General features: G+C 32.9%; 5 protein-coding genes across 9 annotated transcripts; 2 read left to right on the forward strand and 3 right to left on the reverse strand.

The window, feature by feature from the left end:
- LOC123714068 (dual specificity protein phosphatase CDC14C-like) lies at positions 1 to 7,442 on the reverse strand. Of its 4 annotated transcripts, XM_045668160.1 has the most exons (16): positions 6,905 to 7,439; positions 6,640 to 6,815; positions 6,416 to 6,554; positions 6,224 to 6,353; positions 5,992 to 6,117; positions 5,858 to 5,910; positions 5,580 to 5,773; positions 4,923 to 4,995; positions 4,740 to 4,857; positions 4,573 to 4,662; positions 4,332 to 4,494; positions 4,060 to 4,236; positions 1,282 to 1,421; positions 1,047 to 1,099; positions 808 to 891; positions 1 to 146 (listed from the first exon to the last, which is right to left on the reverse strand). In XM_045668160.1, the coding sequence occupies exons 1-16, from the start codon at positions 7,279 to 7,281 to the stop codon at positions 35 to 37; spliced, it is 2,205 nt and encodes a 734-aa protein (XP_045524116.1). In that variant the 5' UTR covers positions 7,282 to 7,439; the 3' UTR covers positions 1 to 34. The 4 variants fall into 4 exon arrangements, 3 of the variants coding, with proteins under 3 accessions (XP_045524116.1, XP_045524118.1, XP_045524117.1); XM_045668162.1 differs by lacking the exons at positions 6,416 to 6,554; positions 6,640 to 6,815; positions 6,905 to 7,439 and having other exon boundaries at positions 5,992 to 6,113; XM_045668161.1 differs by lacking the exons at positions 1 to 146; positions 808 to 891; positions 1,047 to 1,099; ... (2 more) ...; positions 4,332 to 4,494; positions 4,573 to 4,662 and adding an exon at positions 5,071 to 5,354 and having other exon boundaries at positions 6,905 to 7,442.
- Positions 2,735 to 3,883, reverse strand: LOC123714070 (protein NDUFAF4 homolog). The gene has a single exon (XM_045668165.1). It carries the CDS (start codon positions 3,693 to 3,695, stop codon positions 3,048 to 3,050), a length of 648 nt encoding a protein of 215 aa, XP_045524121.1. The 5' UTR covers positions 3,696 to 3,883; the 3' UTR covers positions 2,735 to 3,047.
- Positions 7,443 to 7,644: 202 nt separating the features above from the next.
- Positions 7,645 to 9,879, forward strand: LOC123714559 (40S ribosomal protein S12). The gene is made up of 6 exons (XM_045668870.1): positions 7,645 to 7,666; positions 7,801 to 7,838; positions 8,186 to 8,320; positions 8,695 to 8,797; positions 9,124 to 9,225; positions 9,777 to 9,879. The coding sequence occupies exons 2-6, from the start codon at positions 7,828 to 7,830 to the stop codon at positions 9,837 to 9,839; spliced, it is 414 nt and encodes a 137-aa protein (XP_045524826.1). The 5' UTR covers positions 7,645 to 7,666; positions 7,801 to 7,827; the 3' UTR covers positions 9,840 to 9,879.
- On the reverse strand, positions 9,876 to 14,699 carry LOC123714558 (zinc finger MYND domain-containing protein 10). The gene is made up of 10 exons (XM_045668869.1): positions 14,505 to 14,699; positions 14,325 to 14,433; positions 14,006 to 14,119; positions 13,753 to 13,892; positions 13,283 to 13,405; positions 12,572 to 12,726; positions 11,594 to 11,745; positions 11,239 to 11,400; positions 10,765 to 11,003; positions 9,876 to 9,976 (listed from the first exon to the last, which is right to left on the reverse strand). The coding sequence occupies exons 1-10, from the start codon at positions 14,606 to 14,608 to the stop codon at positions 9,907 to 9,909; spliced, it is 1,368 nt and encodes a 455-aa protein (XP_045524825.1). The 5' UTR covers positions 14,609 to 14,699; the 3' UTR covers positions 9,876 to 9,906.
- Positions 14,700 to 14,811: 112 nt separating this feature from the next.
- On the forward strand, positions 14,812 to 17,386 carry LOC123714143 (60S ribosomal protein L7). 2 transcript variants are annotated; one of them, XM_045668308.1, is made up of 6 exons: positions 14,812 to 14,881; positions 15,462 to 15,606; positions 15,939 to 16,058; positions 16,410 to 16,643; positions 16,800 to 16,949; positions 17,225 to 17,386. In XM_045668308.1, the coding sequence occupies exons 2-6, from the start codon at positions 15,466 to 15,468 to the stop codon at positions 17,363 to 17,365; spliced, it is 786 nt and encodes a 261-aa protein (XP_045524264.1). In that variant the 5' UTR covers positions 14,812 to 14,881; positions 15,462 to 15,465; the 3' UTR covers positions 17,366 to 17,386. The 2 variants fall into 2 exon arrangements, with proteins under 2 accessions (XP_045524264.1, XP_045524263.1); XM_045668307.1 differs by lacking the exon at positions 14,812 to 14,881 and adding an exon at positions 14,996 to 15,016.

Consider the following 17,386-nt stretch of genomic DNA (forward strand, 5'->3'; position numbering starts at 1 on the left):
TATATTTTTTATTCAAATCGCAGTAATTTAAATATTAAATATTTTTTCGACTGTCAAAGTATGTGTTTTGCGTCCTTCGGCCCTTTGGGGAAGAGGGGCGTGGATTGGAATAATTTCTAGTTGCAGTTTGACGATCGGGTGATCTCCTAGTAAAAAAAGAAGGTTTTACTAGGCCTACCGTCTTAAGCAAACATGATTTTAAATAGTAATCCTGTGGGACTTTAACCTATTCGATTCATTGCTTCTGTCATCTTCAATCGACATTTTATTATAGATAAGATAGGTGCCTAAACTATATCTACTTCCTTCTCCGCTATTCCGCCACCGCTTGTGCGCTAATACATAGAGGCCAGTAGAATATCTCATATAGAGCATTATTTGTACGAAAATAATACAGCCCTGGGGGCTTAGTCAAGATGCCTTAACAGTAGTGTAAATGACAGTTCTGTCGAGGAATTGTCATACTAATTTAGTTTTCGACTTTCTATATACACTACTGTTAAGGCATCTTGACTAAGCCCCCAGACCAGCCCTATATTACACAGCTTTTTGTGCCTTAATTTAACAGGCTCGAATGTCTTTAATTCGATTTTAGACGAATAGCTTATTACGGGTTGGTCATAATTACTGAAACAGGCTCATTATGACACATCGGGACTTCACAGAGCATAATATGGCTGATAACGTACGCCCGGTTGACGGTTCCGTCACTAAGATCTATATTCTAGTTTGTATGTCAAAGTCAAACTTTATATAGAAAAAAATTGTGACAGCTTTTGTAACTAGATTTGATTGACGTGAACTCACCCCAAATCTTGTGTATGTCCTCTGGTGGCCATAGTGCTAGCTCTCGAGTTGACGATTCGTATATTTCCCTCTTTTGGTGTCAAACTAAATGAAAATACCAACACGTAAAAAAGTAAACCAATGAAAATTATCTTTTTCAAACGATTTCTATGCTTTTACAGCATAGATATAAGTTTATTTAACTAAACAAGAAAAAAAATTAAATTATAAGTGTTAGAATAGTGGTCGGCAATTCTTACCTTGGTTTATCGAGAATTGTCGTTTTATCCATTTCACGAAATCTTCTCTGGAACTAAAACAAAATTTGGTTTCATTTATATGAGCCGTCTAGGTAGATTGTAGCGCACTTTACATGGAGTTCGAAGCTCTTTCATCACCTATCTTTTCAAGATATATCACTTACAAAAATGTTTCTCCATACTTATAGAACTTTACTATTCCAAAATATTTTTTTCAGTTAGTTACTTGACCTACCTTAATACAATTCAACATATCTCCTTGCGTAGCGGTTGGTCTTTCATCTGACCGGACGGATGGCGCTCGTCTAGCGGGCGGCGCGTCTCGTCTCGCACCCAATGATGCTGCTCCAATTGATCCATCTCTGGGACCAGCCACTATGGAAAATTTAAGTTCTAAGAATCGATACAATCTCTATTGAAACTGGCCACAGGATATAGTGCACAAAAATAGGCGCACTCGCCTATTGTATACATTTAATAGCCTGATGAAATGGATGTGTCCGACATGATCAAAGAATTTAAAGGTTAAGCATCTTAATAATAATGCAAGAAACTTATAAAAATGTTATGGTGTTACTATCTAATGTTGGCATATTCTGCCACACATAATGGCGAGAAAATTTGTCTTAAAAGCTAGAATAGAAGTTACAATTACATTATGACTCATATCATTAAAGTAAATTTTGAAGTTATACTTGATGAGAGTAAATTTTTACGAAGCGCGTGCACACTGTCACAAAACTGACACTCTGAAGTTAGTATAGTCAACATTGTAGTTTTTCGTGATATTTGAATAAACTTTCTGTAACTAGATAATGCGTTATAATAAAAATGTCAATGTATTAAATACCTTTTTCTATTGTTATTTCTATTATTTGTAAACGTATACGGCCAAAGATGAAAATTAAAAAAAATATCTTAGGGAGTGTTCAAGTAGTTTTTGCGTCGTCACGCAATTTTTGGAGAATCTAAACGTAAAATTCGTTACGTAATACTTGAACGCTCCCTTACGCCAAAGTAGTATAACTTTAATCGCGTGTAGAAAAGTACCTTTTTTTAAATATTATATATATTATTACGTTATTAAATTAATATTTTGATAAAGTAATAATTCAAGGCACAGGACTCATTATATTGAGACTACTAAACATTAACGGGATAATAGGTACCAGCCTAATTTTGGGTTTTAAGTTAAGTTTTAACAGTAATTATCATAACCTATTCAAAGGTATAGGATAAGAGTTAATATGTTATGATTGTTTATTTATTTATAGTATGCATAATTGATTATTGTTTGTATTATGAAGTGATTTTTAGTTTAAATTTAATATTTTTTTAATAATCATTACATAGTGATGATGGTAGTCAGTTTATTAAATTTGCCATAACATAGTCTAATGTTCTGTTATATATGCTTAATACCTGTTGGTGCAATCAAAGACACATTATCCATTTGCTTTAATCTAATATGATTAGACCAAAGCACAAATAAGAAACAAATTTCTCACTTATAATTTTTAATTTAAAACATGTTTAAAAATCATTAATAATATTACATTAACAGAGCTTTAGATTGTTTATGCATTGTAACTCACCAATTGATACTAAAGTTTGTCCTAACTCAACACTGACATAGTAGAACCTTTTATGCACAACAGTAACTAAAGATAGACATTAAAACAACAATGTTAACAATATAATAGGCTTTATTAATTCATCTAACTATACTACATCACATTTCAATAACCTAACATGTTATCAACTAAAATTAAATCTTGCTCTAATAAACATTGTGCCAGAATTCTAAGGCAAATGAAATATTAGTTTTATACTAGAAAATAAACAATGAATATTCATAACCCACCTGATATCAAATTTTGGAATATATAGAACTGGCTAAAAGTGTGAGATGTAGCTAAAACTTTTCCTTTTTATTTGGAGCAAATCCTGATAAACTAAAATGCTCGTTACATGAAAATTATGATGCAATTAAGCAGTTTCTTATGAAGCACTTTTCTCATTTTGCTTATCTAGATTTGAATCTTTCTTAGCTTCAATCTTTCCAACTGACTGTTCCATTAATTTCCGTCTATTAGTTGTTGGCCCCGCAATCACCGCTTTACTATCTTTAGTTTCAGGAACATACACTTCATATGTTTTAAAATGTTTAAGAATGTTTTCAACATCTGATTCTTTAAGTTTATATTCATACGCTATTTTAGCTGCTGTTGCCTCTTCAGGATTCATTTGATGTGAAGTAATATATTCTATTGCTTGACGTAACGTAGTACGTCCATAGGGTACTCTCTCTGGTTCTTTAAAACCAAAATCGAAATCTTCTAAAGCATTTCTATCTTGAGGTAGAGGACGATTAGGGTTTTCATCTTGCTTCTTCCGTGTAATGTCATCTTCGGGTGTACCCTTAGAAGTTACATAAACATTTTTCAGTCTATCGTCGAGATGCGAGTCTTTTGACTCTAATTTCTTATCAATATCTGGTACAGCTTCTTGTACTCTTTGTAAATCTTGGACTGTAGACGGATAGCTTGGTGCAACTTGAGGTTTTTCTTTTGATATCACCCGGTGAGCCCTATTTTCGATATTGAATGACTTTATGGGCCGTAATGCTCTTGAAACTATTGCACCCATCTTAGGTGGCAATAGTATTTAAAAGTAGCAATGTAAACTTATTTATTACATAACTTTTTAACAAATTAAATCAATGTTATTTTAATATTGTATTATGAAACTTCACAATTAAAGGTTAGACATTTATTTTTCATAATTTTCTAACATGACATTTGTAATTTGACACTCGTGTCCATTGATGGCAGACAAATAAAGAATTTACCAAACGTTGCCACAGGATAAAAATATTTGACAGATTCCATCCATTTATGTATTTTGGATGCCGCGAGATCGTGGATTCACGCTTCATCTTTAAAATTTCTTATTATACTTGTCTTAATAAAACTTTATTTAAGATATGGTAATCTTAGACAAAATCACTTACATTTCAATCTTGATAAAGCTTCTCGCAGAGCGACTTTTGAATCTCTTGCCATAAACTTGTCAGTTGTAGAAGGGGTTGGAGTGTTGGTGGCTCGTGATTGTTCAGTTGCATGTCGAGTTGGTGATGGGCTAGGACTGCGACCAAGTTGCCGTCTAAACGGAGTTGAGAACTTGGTTGCTGCAAATAATCATATTATTTTACGCATGCTCAGTTGTGTTTAACGAACAGTATCTTTTACAATAAGAATGGCCGAATTAATGTTCAAAACTCACCATTAGGTGCTGGTGGTGGTGAAGGTTTCCTTAAATGGCTAAAGCCCAACTTCTCGTTTTCTAATTTAGAAAATTTGTACGAATATTGTGGCGTAACTGTTATCGTAGACGCCAAATGTTTGCTTTTCTGTTCGTTAAACAGGCTGCTTCGCATTAAAAAGTTCTGGAAATAGACACGTTAACTACTATTTCTAACTTATTTATACACATATATATATTTATTATTATTGTCTAATCTTACCTTAGCATCAGCCACGTTTTTAAATATTGGACCTTCTGATGTTCGGAAAGTAGGCAAGGGACCGTATGTAGTCGTATTTTTATTAGAATCCTAATAAGACGAATAAAATATTAAATTAATATATATAGGAATAAAATCCGATTAGTATAATAAGGTAAACTATTTACAATCGTTTTAGTGCTAGTTTTTTCTTGAAATTTGGGAGTGTTGGCGCGAGTTAAAGGACGTGAACCACGCGGCTCCCCTGCACCACTGCCGCGACGCATTCTTGATCCAGCGGTGTCTCTAAATGAAATTTTGTTAAATGTCTGAAAGTGGTTATATACTTCAATTAAACGAGTAGTACATACCCTTTTTGTGTTACTTTTTGGGTATTAACTTTCACGTTCCAGTCAAATTTCTTCTCGGGCGTCTTATTAGCAACTGCCTCAAAAAAAAAATTAAAACATTATTGAATGTTCAAAAAACATATATATCATCAATATTATATCAACCAACCATATCAAATAAATTGCAACATTTATTAGAGCTACACCACTTTGGTGCTATTTTTGTACAACGAACTGCCAACATCCACAGACCATCATTTAACGCTTTAGTACAAGGCTCACAACAGAGATACTTCTTCCAACAAGATCGCTTTATTCCAGATTCTGTATCATCTTCATTTTCCCAAATAGTACTAATTACACAACCCTTTAATTGAGTCTGTGGTCGTGTAGGCCTAATAGTTAAATCGCATGACGTAATAAAAACTTCTTCGTCATCGTTTTCATTTTTTTCTGTACAAAATGGCGGATTTTAAGCACGATAGATCTTTATATACTGTTGTTTAGAAATAACACTGTTTGATATTGGAAGTTCGTTGAACAATTATAAAACAAAATACCCAAACAGTGTTATTTCCAATACCATTATAATATATAATCATTAAATATGTTTATCAAACCATACATAAAGTAATTGTTGTAAATAACACTGTTTTAATAGATTAAATATGTACATACCATCCCTGGTTTTAGACGCATGAGGTCTTGTGGAGGAAGAAGAATCTGATTGAGCAGCTGATCTTTGTATGGGTGGTGGAGGTGATGGTGACTTATTAAATACAACAGGCTTTTGTCTATGAATTTTCTCAACAATTGAGTAGATTCCATATTCGTGCGTCGGAAGTTTATTTATATCGTCATATATACGCTTTCTGAAAATTATTGTATAAAATATAAAAATAAATTAAAAAGAATATATAAATTTTCACTTTTTAATAAAGTCATCACCTGTTTACCTATATGAATTTCCTTGTTTTAACAGCCACGGTTCGAGTTGTTCTAGCCAATCCTACAGAAAATTTAATAATTGTAATTAATAAACTTTAAATTAGTTTAGTGGAGAATATGCTTGTTAGATAGAGATAGTTACTTGTTGATGGCCTATAACAGATCCCGGACGACAAATTCTCATCCATGCGATAGCTTCATGGGCTGTCATTCGATAGTGCTTTATAAGATAGCATCCAATCAAAGAGCCAGTGCGACCCAGACCTGCCTAAACGAGTATTCCATCAAAACATAATCTCTTATAATTTTTTTAAAGAATGCGTTTTATTCTATCGATACTTAGTTTTCTTAAAAACTTTAATAGTATACGTAACCTTGCAATGAACCGCTATAGCATCATAGGATTCCTCACTGATTTGTAAAAACTTTAATAAAATATGGCGGGGAGGACATGTTCCATCAGGAAAGAATAAATCGTAGTGCGTTATGCCTACACTGCTGAAACTATATTAAATGTATTAGTACAAAAAATACAGATCATTTTAATTACTGAATAAAATACTTACACATTTCCATCATAAAGTTTTTTATTCAAACGTATGACTATTCTCACGTTATTTTCTAAAAAATAACTAACATACATTTCAGGTGGATGATACAGTGATACACTATAATCCACTGGTCCAATAAACGCGAGATATTTACCTTAAATAAAAATGATACCTTTTAAATTAGGAAATTCAAAGACAATGTAGATCAAGACGACTAGTAGACGTATCAAGCAAAATACCAGGTATCAGCCAGTTAAGATCTCCTCCTTGTATTTTATCTAATCGGTCATACTCCTCATAGTTAAAGTCTTGGAAATTGAAAAAGCCTAAGTCACGTGCTTTCAGTAATGCTTGAAGACAATCTATTAGCGATATTGTGTAACATGAATCACCTTGTGTAGCATCTTGAAACGGCCTTTAAGAAATACAATATTTAAGATTACCTTAAGAAATCATGTTTAATTATAATAGTAAATAAATAAAGTAGTAAAGTTATAGTAGTACCTGTAATTTTGCCCATGAATAACAAGAGGTTTCAAGGCGTCTTTTGGAGTTAGACTCAAGTATAAGACACCATAACATCCAAGTAAAAATGCAGCATTTGCTTTTTTCTTAGGATCAATAGAAGCATAATGAACAATTACTTGTTTATTCAGTAATTCTTTTATTTTATCATTAAGAAGCTTGCAGTATTTGTAAACACATCCTATATTTAAAGGACCAAAGTCTGAATAATAATTTTCATAAATCAACTGATTGTCGATGCAGAAATAATGCGTATCAGCAGTGCTTTTGAGATGCCTTCCTTGTCTTACTGTGGCGAAATAAAGCACGTTCTTGATATATTCAGTTATAAATAGTATATCTGGATTTCTCGTCATTACTTTAATGGTTTATGTAAATAATATGATTTAAAATATTCTATCATTTTATATGTCTATCTAAAACTTTTTCCATTAAAAATGTTAATACTTGACGAAAATGCAAAGTAACAACAAAAGTTAACAAAATATCAAAATAAAAAATTACAAACACGATTAGTTGAAAGACGACGACAATCGAATTTCTTTTTAAAAATAAGCGCGCACAAATGAGGTTTTTTTTCAATTTACCAAAGACACCAAATGAGCACATATTTCATACTTCACTTATAGCAACATTGAATCGAGATCACTAAAAGTAAAATGTCAATGTCATAATGTACATTATGTCATGTTTATCTTTTTCAACAGAAATGGCAACTCCAGTCTTTTTCCGGTACGCCAGGTAAAGTGTCAAAGTGTATATTGTGAATTTTTCTGAATCTAAATATATTTATCAAATCTTTAACTTTTTAGTGCTTTATTTTAGTGATAATATATGGTTTCCAGTCATTCAGTGTTATTTGTTATGTATTTCAGGTACACAAAGTGTAAAATACATCCACCATGACCGATGTGTGAGTATTGTTTAGTGTTTCATATTTCTTTACTATTCATATCATTTTTGTTACTTATACCTTATTACGTGAGGTTACTCATCAATTCTGCTTCGTGTTGGTAGGTTTTATTCTTAATCTCCTATTTATGATATCATAAATACATGTCAACATAACCTTGCTTTGCTTGTTGATCAATGTATTCATTAAGTTACTAATTACTTTACGATTTTCTTATTTAAAATATATAGGATATTTTATGAAATTAGCATTAACCCAGATGTGATGATATCTATGAGTTAGAATTTATTTTCATGAGGATAGTGCTTTGGTCTAATTACGGTAGTAATTCTATTTTCTTTGTTTAGTGAAGTTCCCAATGCCCCCGTGTTGAGCGGCGGTGCTATGGATGTGAACACAGCTCTACAGGAAGTTTTGAAGACTGCTCTCATCCACGGTGGTCTAGTACATGGTCTCCATGAGGCAGCCAAAGCTCTGGACAAGTATGTTTTACTTTTTCATGTCACAAATTTAAATGGCATCTTGATTGTTAAACTTATGTTAAATCAGTGCTAGGAATGCAATTGTTAGGCTATGAATGTCAATAAATAATATTCACCTTATTTGTAGCTGTTCTAGTTACAAATTTTGTGGAAATGTCTGTTGTGTTATTCACTGCGGTCCTCATTCATAGCCAATATTAATGCACATACATAGTACCACTGAATAGTTTGTCTAGACTGTGGCCTCCCAAATGTGCTACACTACTATTCTTAAAACTTATATATAAATTATACTTTTAAGCTTTTTAATTGACCTAAAGATTTTATTCTTGAGAGATTTTATGTATATGTTTAACATATTTTTCCATTTTTAGGAGACAAGCAGTTCTATGTGTATTGGCTGAGAACTGTGATGAAGATGCATACAAGAAATTAGTTCAGGCACTCTGCAATGAACATCAAATTCCACTTGTCAAGGTATAATTCAGGTTAAATAATTATAGCTAATATTCAGGTTATATTTCTAGAATAAACTTAAACAGTGGAATTTATCTGATACTAAAATAAATCTATTTTATTTTTTAAGTAATACTTATATCTATTGCATTTTTTTGCTCCGCACGAGTCTTCTTGATAAATTGTCAAGAATGACCTCTAGGAAGCAAACATTGAATTGTGTGCCCCTATGGTGCCTCACATAATGCTGAGTCAACCTTCCTAGCATGCAGACATTTGTTAAATTACATATTATAAAAGGTGGTTATAGCCTGAAGCAAAACTATTAATAGAAATTATTTTGCTAGGTTGACAACAACAAGAAACTTGGTGAATGGGCTGGTCTATGCAAAATTGACAAGGATGGCAAAGCGAGAAAAATTGTTGGATGCTCATGTGTAGTTATCAAAGTAAGTTATGATCATATCTAAATAATTTATGAATAAAATGAAAAGGGCTGCCAGAACTTAATAATGAAAATATATAACTAACTAGTGAAACATCAAATTAGAACTAGACTGTTTTAACCAAACAAATCAAATACATTAATATTAGTTAAATATATACATTATATAGTTTGTTCTGAGAGAGAAACCATAAGAATATGAGGTTGCAGCATTTTTAACTTAACCCTTTTTGGTTATGTTGATACACTATTATTATTATAGTTGAACAGTTATCATCTTGACACTTTGTGAATAACTAAAATGATGCCCTTCGCGCTATGCACGAACACTGTTAGTTCTCATGGGTTACCAGTGCAAAAGCGGCGCTATATTAACTGAACGCCCCTATGGTGTCTATTGCAATGCGCATAGACTACCTTCTTATCGTTCAAACAACTTTATTTTCAAATATGGCATACATTAGACTTAGTTTAGTGTGTATATAATAAAAGAAACATTACTAAGATGTGCTGTGTCATCTTAACAATGAAATAAATATATATTTTTTAATTCAGGACTTCGGTGAAGAGACTCCAGCCCTGGATGTACTAAAAGACTACTTGAAAACTTCAAGCTAATCTTTAGGTTTAATGATATAATTAAAAAACCAAAAAAATATAACTGTTTTATTAGTAATAATACCCATTACATGCAAAGTTTAGCAAATTGGTCACATAATTCCTTATGTTTAGGCCACTGCTGAACTTGACATTCCCTGAAAAAGAATGCACAAAACTTATTGTTGCTCTAAACTAATAACAAATTGTTAAAAGGGTTGTGATATTGAATAGCTTAGTACTAGGGATGCATCCGATACCGATATACTTTTCAAATTTACACTTTATAAAAAGTAATGTAAACGCGGGTCTAGATAAACCAATCAAGATTGTTGTCAACTAGGCACAGACTAATTGTGCCTGTAGAATCCCCGCGTTGTATTCAGTTTGTCGACTCGCTCGCTTTGTCCCCGCGTATTCCATTTCGCTCGACACTTCAGTTGGCTTTTAACTGCTATCACACGTAGCAAATAAAATAAATTAATTCTGATTATTAAAAGTTACTTATTTTAATTTAAATAACGAAATCTTTACTCTTATTCAAAGTTTGTGACTGTAAACTTTAACCAATCTTGACATATTTTACCTTATTTTAATTCAATAGGCGTTGGTATCGGCAAAAAGGCGTATCGATGCATCCCTACCTAATACTAATTATCCGCTGTGAGATATTTATACATGATTTTATGAAGAGATATACCTAGGGCACTATAAGTATAATATTTGAAGGAGTTTTTCGCACATTTATTTTGTCGTAAAATTAATCTACTAACATATACCTGATTTTTTTTGTAGAAGAACGGGCCTACTGCTTTTAATTTAAAAATCCTTATTGTATAATAGTCCATTTTTCGAAGTAAGCCATATAATATCACATCACGCTTAAACCGCGAAACATGTGTTGCCATCGCTAAACAAAAGAATGTGATTTTCAATAAAATTTTACCTTCCACAATACCACTCAGTCTTGCATCTAGAACACTTCTTGCTTGCTTTATCACCACACTTGGCACATTTAGCGCCACCATTGTCCAAAGCCAGCGCTGTATCACTTGTATACGAATCTAGCAGTCTTTTCGCCAAGCTTTTCGACTCTTCAGAGCCATCCAGGCGAAAATGTTCCAATTGAGCCCTTGCTATTATTTTCGTTCGCTTATGAACCTCTTTCAAGTAGGAATTTTTAATCTGCGAACAAATAAGTTAGATATTTGGGTTCAATAAAAGCTACTTAGGAGTCAATAAAAAAGAAAGCTTTAGATCTTATAAAAACTAAACTATCGACTTCACTAAAGTTGATAAATATAATGATCAAAACAACAGGTACCTAATTATACTAATCACGTCTGAAAATTATAATATTTTTTCGCTTAGATTTATTTTTGTTAAAATATTATAAAAATAAGTAGATATTTTAACTCACAGTTGGAACTACTTCAATTAGCGTACATCCAGGATTCTTTACTCCATTTGAGCGGTTGTGGAGACTAGAGTAATCTCCCACTGCTAGTCTACATAAGAACATTTTGAGGTCACCTAAAGGGGGCACTTGGTCCAGCGTTGCATCTGTTATTTTTGCTTGCAGCTAAAAAAATACGTCCAATAATTCCAAGGAGGTCCCATATGTTCCTTATGCATATTAATATACGAAATTGTATAGAAGATTTTTTTACGTTGTATGTTAGAGAACTGTTTAAACAATGAAAATTTATTTGTAACATTACATATCAATAAAGCAAGGGTAGTACAATTGTCAAAATACTCAAATAAATATTTACAGAGCAGAACGCAGAGCGCCGACATTCGTCAATAGTATAGTGGTGTTGAAGACGAGGCTCCAACAATAGTTGGCGAAGGCACAACCATAACTGCGCCTCCGTACGATGTAACTGAGACATATCCTCCGAAGTTGGTTTTGTCCAGCGGCCAACTAAAAGGCATAGGAGTTGCTAGATATAACAAAAAGTGTTGGCCTAGTGGCTTCAGGGTGTGACTTTAATTGACTTTATTCCCTGAAGTAGTAGGTTCTCGGTGTGCGTATTTAATAATCATACGGTAAAGGAAGACATCATTACGAAGCTGGCTATAGACGGACCGCCTATTGCAGTAAAGTCGCGTTGAAGTCGTCTACGACTGCGTGGTGCAGTTGTGTTCGACCGCAAAATAGTACTTATGCAAGTTCACTTACAAGACGAATTTCGATGAAGAAACACTGTTTCTTGTATTGCTATAACGCAAGCGTAGGTGTAGAATACACCGTAGTATGCGGGTGCGTCCAATAATACAATCATGCATGGAATATATGAAATATTCCATGTTCTCTTTTATCTTTACTACTTTGTATCCCCAGCTAAGAGAAGAGACTAAACAGTGTTTCAACTACTTTATATACGCGGCCAGCAGCTCTAAGCAGTAGACCGCATGGCGAAACTCGACCGCAGAGTGGCTGCTCGAACGGTCCTTGTATTGCGGATATGAATTTAGTATGAAAACTGAGGATCGCCGTGCGGCGACCGCTCTAGATCAGTTGGTCTCGGCTGCAACATGCGGTCCGTCTATCGCCAGCGTTAGCCCCAAAAAATGCTTACCTTGTCTATTAGAAAAAACAAATCACAAAAAAGATACAAATCTGACGGTCAGACCTAGAATGTCGTAGCACCCAAGTATAAAATGAATATATATTTAATGAGTGCGCTTAATCTAGTATAGAAACCACCAATAGGTATAAATGATATACCTAATAACTTAATACTTACAAGTAAATATCTGCATTTCACCATCATCACTTATCTTCTTCCACGGGGTTAAATTAATCAGATGACATAATAAAGATGGCACATCGTATGTCTTATACAAATTGGTCGATATAGACGCACCCACTCCTGCCGTCTCCATGTGTTCAGTCAAATAGCTGTTTTTATAATATTATATAAAAAATTCTTTCTCAATTTTGATTTACTCTATAATAATAGTTGTATCTACAAAATGGACGCTCTCACTACTGACAACAGTTTCTTTATCCATAACCCAGATAAAACAAACAATAAAAAAAAATATAGTAATAAGTCCAATATCATGTTTTAGACAAACGACTCTCGTATGTTAAATCCTAAAGGAAGTCTTGCACTCCCAAAATAAGATAAAATAACGCTCATCTTTTTCGTCATGTCTTATTTTCGAAGATTTATATTATCAAATATCTGTGTACATTGAACTATATTGTTCGTGTCTCCACTTTCAAATATAGGAGAAGAAGAAAGGAGAAGTTATGCTACACTATATAAGTGAGATTGGATATTTTTGTCGCAACAAAAAAAAACAACAATATTATCAGAAATTCAGTTACAGTTCACCTTATGCAAAAGAAATTAAATAATTAATCGGTTTTTAAAGTTATTATAAATCAAGGAGAAATTTTAGATTGACGATGCAGTGAGAAGTAAATTATTTTTCTTTTCATTACTTACCGAACAATGGATATGCATCTCATACTGATATCAAACTGAAGGTCTCTCTTCTGTCTTTCCAACTCTTCAGCAGTGGTCTCACATTCCATATCCTTCGCGGTGACAGGTTTGAGATAACCAGTGCTTAACAAATGAATTACCGTTCTCAGATTTTCTACTGTGGTTTTTATCTAGTTATCTGTTAGTTATACGTCTTATGCGGTAACTACTAAGCAACGGAGTCTGTTACATTTAACGAAATTTTCTTTATGGACTACAAAATCTCGTGCGTATGTAATAACGGACGCAAGCATTTCATAATTGTTGTTTGTATTCCGTAAATTGAGTCATTGATATTTTTTAAGACGGGTTGGTTGGAGAGGCTGACCTTGCCTTTCCAACCAACCCGATACAATGTTTCAGCAGGAATCAGATATATGGTTTATAGACAGTTTTTATTAACTACTAAATTATTAATATTCGAAATATACTTAATAAGTGCGATCAATGCAGTAAGTTGGTCAACAGCGTAATGCACCAAATCTATCACCACTTCCTTGATGCACTGGGCTCCATCTTCGTGGAAAAGAACAGTTTCCAACAAACCAACAGCTGCAGCTTCATGATATAGCTAGAAAAAGTTTCCTCCTTTAAATAACAGGAAATTAAATGATTTAAAAAAAATACGTATTTATTTATAAGGGCTTCTCTATTGTTCATAATATAATATAGCAGAATACATACAACCATATAAAGTCCAAAAGTATGAGTAGGCGCCGGTTCTAATTTCATAATCTGAGGGTATATCTTTGTTCGCCATACTTGGATGCAAATCGCTTCATTTATTAAAATCGGTAACTGAAAAAGGTAATGATGATGATGATATTAATTTATCTCTAATGGGAAAGGCAAAGGAAGTCTACTGAAAAAGTTAAGATTAGCGGTAAATATTAAATATTACTATTGCCACATTTAAAAATACAGATAATAATTAATAGTAAGCTACATTGTGCTATAAAATTGTGCATATTTGTTTCGCAATATAACAATGCCTTTTAATTACCTTTCCATATGAAATAAGGGTCTCTTTTGTAAGTTCTTCTTGCATAGAAGACCCTTCCAAGACAGCTTGTTGATTCAGTTTTTGTAGACGAATGTGCCAGTCAAGCCACCTGAAATAAATTGCTGTTCATCATGAAATATAACAAGAATTCACATACAATTTAAATATATCATCTCTTACGATTGATTGCCAATGCTCTCAATATGCCATGGTTCTATACTTTGGACGAACAAGTCCAATTCTCCTACTTCTAGAGCGCTTAATTGGGGATCTTTTTCAACCATTTTTATTTTCAATGAAACTTAATTTAAACTTTTGAATTGAGAATTAATCTACCTAAATTGCGTTCATGCAGCAAATTATATTTCGTCGTTATCGTTGCTATGGATACTTAAATTGTGTCCTATAGAGTTTCTAGTGTAGGGTTTAGTTTAGTCTGTTATATATTTTCGAGTTACCATATCAAAAAAATTAAAATGGCGGATGTCCGACATCTTTTTTCTTTGACGTTCTTTTTATACTTTGACACACGTGCCGCGTGGAGTTTTGCCTCGCAGGTTAATAATATTTTATGATATTATAACATTAAATAGTGATATTTTGCCAACTTATTCTAGTCAAAACCGTATCCAGTGATATTTCCTGCATAAAACATTGTTTTGTGGTTTAAGTGTTATAAACAGTGGTCCCTTGTTAGTGAATGCTTTGATCGGCCAAGCCGTATTTTTATAGACTTTCTTTTATTTATTTTTCCTTCGTATTATAATTAATCATTAAATTAGTATTATTCAGGGTACTAATATATTTTTTAAATCTGCTATGATACATATTAGTTTTTATTTGTTCTCTTAAATATAACCTCGAAAAACATGCTATGTCCATTCCATGTTCTGAATGTCTCATTTTACCTAATCAATCCATTAAAATTCTTAGTTCTCGACTTCTATCTAATTAATTAATATTTTACTGCGGAAATGTTTCTATATTATTATACAAGCTTTCAAAACATGTCTTAACCTAAGCATTCACATCTTATAAGTTGGGAGTTAATGTTACTAATTATATCTAATATCCTTATATATTCATCAAACGGTGTTATTCTCAACAGAAGCTTATTTATTTAATTCTGTATTTTAGCACAATGGTCGCGACTACAGAGAAGAAACCCGCCGAAAAGAAGGTGGCCAAGGGTAAGGAAGACAGCAAAAAGTTGCCTGCTGTTCCTGAATCAGTCCTTAAACACAGGAAGCGCAGGGAAGCTCTCAAAACCCGCAGATTACAGGTATCCCTTTAAAATTCTAACCATGTGTACTTCATACATACATAAATTTGGTATATAATTATTATAATACTATCATTTTTTAAACTAATTTATAACTCATTGTTTGTATTTCGTATGCTTTTCTGAATGTTTGGTTAATTTAAACAATAAGAATAGTTTGTATATACCCTAGTTAAAACCTTATGCAAGCTAAGCTTTCAGTGATGACTCCTTTAATTTTAAGGCATAGTTCATCTGATATTTAAGGATGTGAAATTTTTATTCTGATCAAATTATTCTAACTATTTTATTAATTTAGATTTGAGCATATTTTAGTTGTTATTTTTCTGTAGGTAACACTTAAAAGAAGGTCAGCAGCAGTCAAGAAACGTAAGGAAATCTTCAAGAGAGCAGAACAGTATGTTAAGGAATACAGAATAAAGGAGCGTGATGAAATTAGGCTAGCTAGACAGGTAAAATAAATTTTCCTTTTCCTTATTTGCTAAATATATTTCTTATGACATTGTAAAACTGACAAGTGAAATCTTTTTGTGATTCTCTTGTATAATTTCATTCTAATTTTGCTAAAACTAAGAAGATGAAGAGGCTTATTGGGAATGTGATAAGTATGTTAATTTGATCATTTATTTAATAGGTATGTTTACTTTAACTTGTATAAATTTTTTTAATGGGACACATATTGTGAATCACATGTGTGAATATTGCCACAAATGTTTCAATGCAATTTAGTCATAACAGCAGGAGTACATTTTTTGTAGGTTGAAAGTCTACATAAAATAATAAACATGAAAATTTCATTTCAGGCCCGCAACCGTGGAAATTACTATGTTCCTGGAGAAGCCAAACTCGCCTTTGTCATGCGTATCCGTGGTATCAACCAGGTCTCTCCAAAGGTCCGTAAGGTGCTACAGCTCTTCAGACTAAGACAGATCAACAACGGTGTGTTTGTGAAGCTTAATAAGGCCACTGTCAATATGCTCAGAATTGCAGAACCCTACATCACCTGGGGCTACCCTAACTTGAAGAGTGTGCGAGAGGTGAGGTTGCTCATCTCATTTTATTTTTATTTTTAATCTATAATCAATGTTGTGGTTGCCAAATTAAAAATTTTAAAACACCATTATTCAACAGATGTGTATGTAACTATTATTTTTCGACATGAGTTTATACCACTTATTATCATCATGTTTCAGTTGATCTACAAGCGTGGTTTTGCCAAAGTTAAAGGTCAGCGTATGCCAATCACCTCCAACAAGATTGTTGAGAGCAGACTCGGAAAAAGCGACATCATCTGTGTGGAGGATCTCATCCACGAAATCTTCACTGTCGGTGACAAGTTCAAGGTAAATTTTTACTTATAGTATTAAAATTGATAAGCTTTAATAATTTTTTTTCATATATAACTTTATAAACAATATTGTTACGCCATTTGAGCTATTAAGCTAAAAAGTATCTCTTATATGCCAAGTGAGACTTGTTTTATTGAGCTTCTCTATAGACAAGTAACCTTCTGCCGGACCTCAAAAAAGTTGATGTAACTCCAAATGTTTTCACCAAGCTATTTATCGCCTATTCCTAATTTTATCCAAACTTTGTATCTATTATTTCTATCTTACAGTTTGCCAGCAACTTCTTGTGGCCCTTCAAGCTTAACAATCCAACTGGAGGATGGCGCAAAAAGACCATTCACTACGTTGATGGCGGAGACTTCGGAAACCGCGAAGACAAGATCAACGAACTACTTAGGAGGATGGTTTAAATAAATATTAATATCGTACAA

Source organism: Pieris brassicae, chromosome 9, assembly GCF_905147105.1.
Source record: "Pieris brassicae chromosome 9, ilPieBrab1.1, whole genome shotgun sequence".
NCBI classification, from domain to species: domain Eukaryota; kingdom Metazoa; phylum Arthropoda; class Insecta; order Lepidoptera; family Pieridae; genus Pieris; species Pieris brassicae.

Bases quoted from the DNA above. Each gene is read 5' to 3' on its own strand.
- LOC123714558 (XM_045668869.1), bottom strand. From the start codon at position 14,608: ATGGTTGAAAAAGATCCCCAATTAAGCGCTCTAGAAGTAGGAGAATTG. The intron at 13,893-14,005 runs GTATGTATTCTG...AACTTTTTCTAG, and splicing joins CTTTTGGACTTTATATGGTT to CTATATCATGAAGCTGCAGC. The intron at 11,004-11,238 runs GTGAGTTAAAAT...ATTTGTTCGCAG, and splicing joins TAATTGAAGTAGTTCCAACT to ATTAAAAATTCCTACTTGAA.
- LOC123714143 (XM_045668308.1), top strand. From the start codon at position 15,466: ATGGTCGCGACTACAGAGAAGAAACCCGCCGAAAAGAAGGTGGCCAAG. The intron at 15,607-15,938 runs GTATCCCTTTAA...ATTTTTCTGTAG, and splicing joins TCAAAACCCGCAGATTACAG to GTAACACTTAAAAGAAGGTC. The intron at 16,644-16,799 runs GTGAGGTTGCTC...ATCATGTTTCAG, and splicing joins ACTTGAAGAGTGTGCGAGAG to TTGATCTACAAGCGTGGTTT.
- LOC123714559 (XM_045668870.1), top strand. The intron at 8,321-8,694 runs GTATGTTTTACT...TTCCATTTTTAG, and splicing joins GCAGCCAAAGCTCTGGACAA to GAGACAAGCAGTTCTATGTG. The intron at 9,226-9,776 runs GTAAGTTATGAT...TTTTTAATTCAG, and splicing joins GCTCATGTGTAGTTATCAAA to GACTTCGGTGAAGAGACTCC.
- LOC123714068 (XM_045668160.1), bottom strand. From the start codon at position 7,281: ATGACGAGAAATCCAGATATACTATTTATAACTGAATATATCAAGAAC. The intron at 1,422-4,059 runs GTAAGTGATTTT...AATTTTCCATAG, and splicing joins AGCTTTATCAAGATTGAAAT to TGGCTGGTCCCAGAGATGGA. The intron at 1,100-1,281 runs GTAGGTCAAGTA...ATTTTGTTTTAG, and splicing joins ATATGTTGAATTGTATTAAG to TTCCAGAGAAGATTTCGTGA.
- LOC123714070 (XM_045668165.1), bottom strand. From the start codon at position 3,695: ATGGGTGCAATAGTTTCAAGAGCATTACGGCCCATAAAGTCATTCAAT.